Genomic DNA, 4,098 nt, shown 5'->3' on the forward strand with positions numbered 1-4,098 from the left:
TTAAGGATACTCTGAAAAGGTTGAGTGTGTAAGATAATTTTCATCCGCAAAAAATGTGTAATAGGAATTTGGTCCATAGCTGAGGAGGTAACGTATGTATTTTGCCTTATATTTTTCTAACTTCAAGGATTAGCGTACTTTATCTGTTTTTCTTTCCTCTTTTGTTCACTACTATTAGACCAAAGCTTGCGTGAAAGGTCTCAACTGGTTTGGTAGCATTTAATAAGCTTTCAAACATGGTTAATTAAAGTAATAGTTGGATTGAATTTGTTATTTTATAGAGAGAATATTAAATGTGTAAAATCTTATCGATTACTTATGCAAGATTTAGACGCGTGGCTCCATTTGCATACAAGCAAGTGTACCCTCCTTAAGCCAATCCAAGCTTTTGTTAGATTAATGCATATTTTAATATCTAGTAGCCAAGATATTTTCCTCACTTTTGGGGTGGGTAAGATATTTCAAGCAAACCTCCTCCTCCCCCTTCCCCTCCAGCCAAACCAAGAAACAAAAAGAAAAAAAAAATTGAAGTAAAACTCAAAAATAAAATCTAATTGAACAATAAAAATTTCCTTCTATAAGGTTATCTTTTTTCTCAAGTCAAGGTTAGCACAACATGTGAATTTTCGACATATATATTGCAAATTTTTAAAGATTCTTCTATGTATTTTGTCACGATCTTTTTGATATTTTGCATTTCTCTTAGAGCTTAACACTTCGGATCCAACAAATAAATATCTAAAGCACCTAAACTAAGCAGGATTTAGATTTGTACAAAGTTTAGTCTGCCAGAAGGCTACAAAACACGTAGCCCAAAAGTTACAAAGGAGATTAATTAAATGGGGCACTAATTAATTAAAAGGGAAAAAAGGGCTAAAAATATCTGAGGACCATTATATTCCACCGGCTTGAATCTTCAGCATTAGCAAAGAAAGTATAAAATATACTTATATTATTTTCATAAACTATTTGATCGAACCGTGGCTTCAGCACCCTTTTCCCATTACTCTCCCTCTTGCAACATAAATTCCCACTTCTTCTGCCTCTTCCCCATACTTTGAACCCTATCTTTCTGATTCACAAACTGTTTTGCTGCTCTTTTTACCTGTCCATATCCTCTCTATTTTCTTGGAAAAATTGATTTTGTCTATGGTTCTCGTATTCTTATTGGATAATTTTCAAAATCTTCTTCCCTCACTTATAAAACCTTTTCTCTCAAACCCCAACTTCCTAAATCAATAGGTTTGATAGAAAAAAAAGAAGTTAGGCATTGTTAGCTTCCTTTGACCTCAACAGCCATTTTGGCCATCCTTTCAATCCTACCTAACTTTATTCATTAACTTGTTATCTTAACTCAAATTTCTTGAAGATTCAAGGCAATGGATCATTTTGGTTCAATAAAGGAAGAGTTTACTTTCATGTCCAATAGGCCTCAACCAATGGAGGGTCTTCATGAGAGTGGCCCTCCACCATTTCTCACAAAGACTTACGAATTTGTCGATGATCCAAGCACCAACGATGTCGTTTCTTGGAGTAGAGGTAACAACAGTTTCATCGTTTGGGATCCTCAAACCTTGGCCATGAATCTTCTTCCAAGGTACTTCAAGCATAACAATTTCTCCAGCTTTGTCAGGCAGCTCAATACTTATGTAAGCATTATTATTGTTTTCTCTATTCCTATTCAACTTTGAGCACACAGAATATTTATCTAATAGGTATCGTAGATAGGATCATGAAAGAAAGCTCTTGAAAAACATTTGAATATTTGCTGATAAGAGTGGTTTAGAATTTATAATTACTTCTTTAAATTTTCATTCATGTTCCTGAAGTTTCTGGAGTCTAGCCTTAGTTAATTTGTTGAGACTTCAGTGTTTTAACTCTTCCAAGTAATAGATTTGTTGGCGAAATATCCTTAAAGACATGTCCTTAACATGCCTCAAGCTTCAATGATTATTGTGATTCTGACTGTTGGAGAATCACAATAATCACTGAAGCTTTGAGGAGTGTTCAGGGAACTGTCCTTTAGAATGTTTCGTAAACAAGATTTGTTTCTTGTAATGGCAACGTACTGTTTTTCTGTTTCATTGGATCAAGATTCTTTTTTGTTCCAGTCTCTTTGATGGTTCATGGTTTTAAGTGGAAAAAATTTGTCTAGAAAAAACTATTTGTAACGCTCAATGACTATAAAAGGGGGGGGGGGGGTGAATTGTCCATCTTCAGTGTAAAAAGAAAATAATACCACATACAAAATTCCCAGGGGTAACATTTTACAGCTAAGCCTTTTCACATTACATTCTACGCATTAATTCACTTTACTCTATGTCCATTTTCATCATTCTTGATATGTGTTTCTTGACATCTTAATTAATTCCTAAAGGTCTTGATATATGTCTATTAGTTTTCAGCCAACAGTACTAGCTACTAGTATTATTGGTTTTTCATCACCTTATATTTTCTTTCCTTACTGGAGGAGTAGGAATGTGAACAATGCAGGGATTTAGGAAGGTTAATCCAGACCATTGGGAGTTTGCTAATGAAGGTTTCTTAAGGGGGCAAAAGCATCTCTTGAAGAAAATTAGGAGGAGAAAGACAAGTAATAATAGTTTAAACTCAACTGGCAACTGCAACAAGGCTTCAAACCAAGGTATGGAGTACTCTTCATGTGTTGAGTTGGGGAGGTTTGGATTAGATGGAGAAATTGATCGATTGAGGCGCGACAAGCAGGTTCTAATGATGGAACTTGTTAATCTTAGACAGCAGCAGCAGGCTAATAAATCATACCTTAAATCAATGGAAGAAAAACTTAAAGGGACAGAAATGAAGCAGCAGCAGATGATGAGTTTCTTGGCCAAAGCATTACAGAATCCAAACTTTGTGCAGCAGATAATGCAGCAAAAGGATAAAAGGAAACAACTTGAGGAAGAAATCAACAAGAAAAGAAGGAGGCCAATTGATCAAGGTCCTAGCAATATTAAAAATCTTAATATAAAGCAAGAATCTGATCAAGATTATGGCGTTGTTTATGGATTTGATGATTTAGAACTGGAGGAAGATGACTATGTTGATCAGAAAGCAGATATAGAAAGTGGAGATAAAGCAATTAATGAAGGATTTTGGGAGGACTTGTTGAATGAAAATATTGGTGAAGATGAGATGGCTTTACTTGGTATGGAAGAAGAGGATGACGAAGATATATATGGATGTTTTGTCTGAACACCTGGGCCTTTTAGGTTTTAACCTAAAATAAACAGCCTTCTGGCTGATTTCTGAATTGTATTAGCTCTTGGAATTATCTTGTTCAGTTACTTGGATACATCATTCATAACTGACAGTCCCATAAACTTTGCAATTTTTTTTTTTCATTCATTGGAGTATGTTTACTTGAGACTCAATATTTTCAATGGAGTCTAGCTTTTGGACTTGTTAGAAATTTGTTCGTCTCAATATTTTAAAAAAATAGAGAACTTTTTGTGTTTTTTATTTTAATTTTAATTTATATAATATTGAACTTGGATGAGTTTAAAAGGAGCGACATTGATAATGATGATTACCAGTTTGGGATTGAGACAGTGTTGTTATTATTCAGATTCTCATGATTCGCAATGCCAAGTTTAACTGATATTGGGTAACCAGTTAGGTGCTTATTGGGAGGATGCCAATTCTCTTTCAGAAGAAAGCAAATCCATAAGGTGTATTTGCCCTTGGAATCCCAACTCTATGATGTTCCTTTTTAGCCACTAAATTGGTAAGGCATCTTCCCATGTGTATTGGAAAGCAAATTTGTTCAGCAGTGTTCAATTTAACTTTGACACGGTGCTAGCCAGTACTAATTGTCCTTCGGCATCTATGGGGGGTTTGGGGGGATGTACGAGGAAAAAAAAAAGAACATAAGTGTGCTCGTTGTAGATATCATCTAGTTAGGTTTGTTAACACTAATAGGGTCCGGGGAGAGTGTCACGACACCAGTTCGCCCTCCGTGAACCATCGTGACTGTAACGCCCGATCGGTCGTTTTGAGCTTTTGCACTTTGCTCGCCAGTTTTCGGGCATGGCTTGCCCCGTGTGATGTATAATGCATGTAAATCGTTGGTTTGGTTTT

General features: G+C 35.5%; 1 protein-coding gene across 1 annotated transcript; it reads left to right on the top strand.

Moving 5' to 3' along the window:
• The first annotated feature begins 646 nt into the window (after window positions 1-646).
• Window positions 647-3,492, top strand: LOC104244365 (heat stress transcription factor A-6b-like). The gene is made up of 2 exons (XM_009799776.2): window positions 647-1,649; window positions 2,494-3,492. The coding sequence occupies exons 1-2, from the start codon at window positions 1,380-1,382 to the stop codon at window positions 3,211-3,213; spliced, it is 990 nt and encodes a 329-aa protein (XP_009798078.1). The 5' UTR covers window positions 647-1,379; the 3' UTR covers window positions 3,214-3,492.
• The last annotated feature ends 606 nt before the right edge of the window (window positions 3,493-4,098 follow it).

Source organism: Nicotiana sylvestris, chromosome 6 (assembly GCF_000393655.2).
Source record: "Nicotiana sylvestris chromosome 6, ASM39365v2, whole genome shotgun sequence".
Taxonomy (NCBI): domain Eukaryota; kingdom Viridiplantae; phylum Streptophyta; class Magnoliopsida; order Solanales; family Solanaceae; genus Nicotiana; species Nicotiana sylvestris.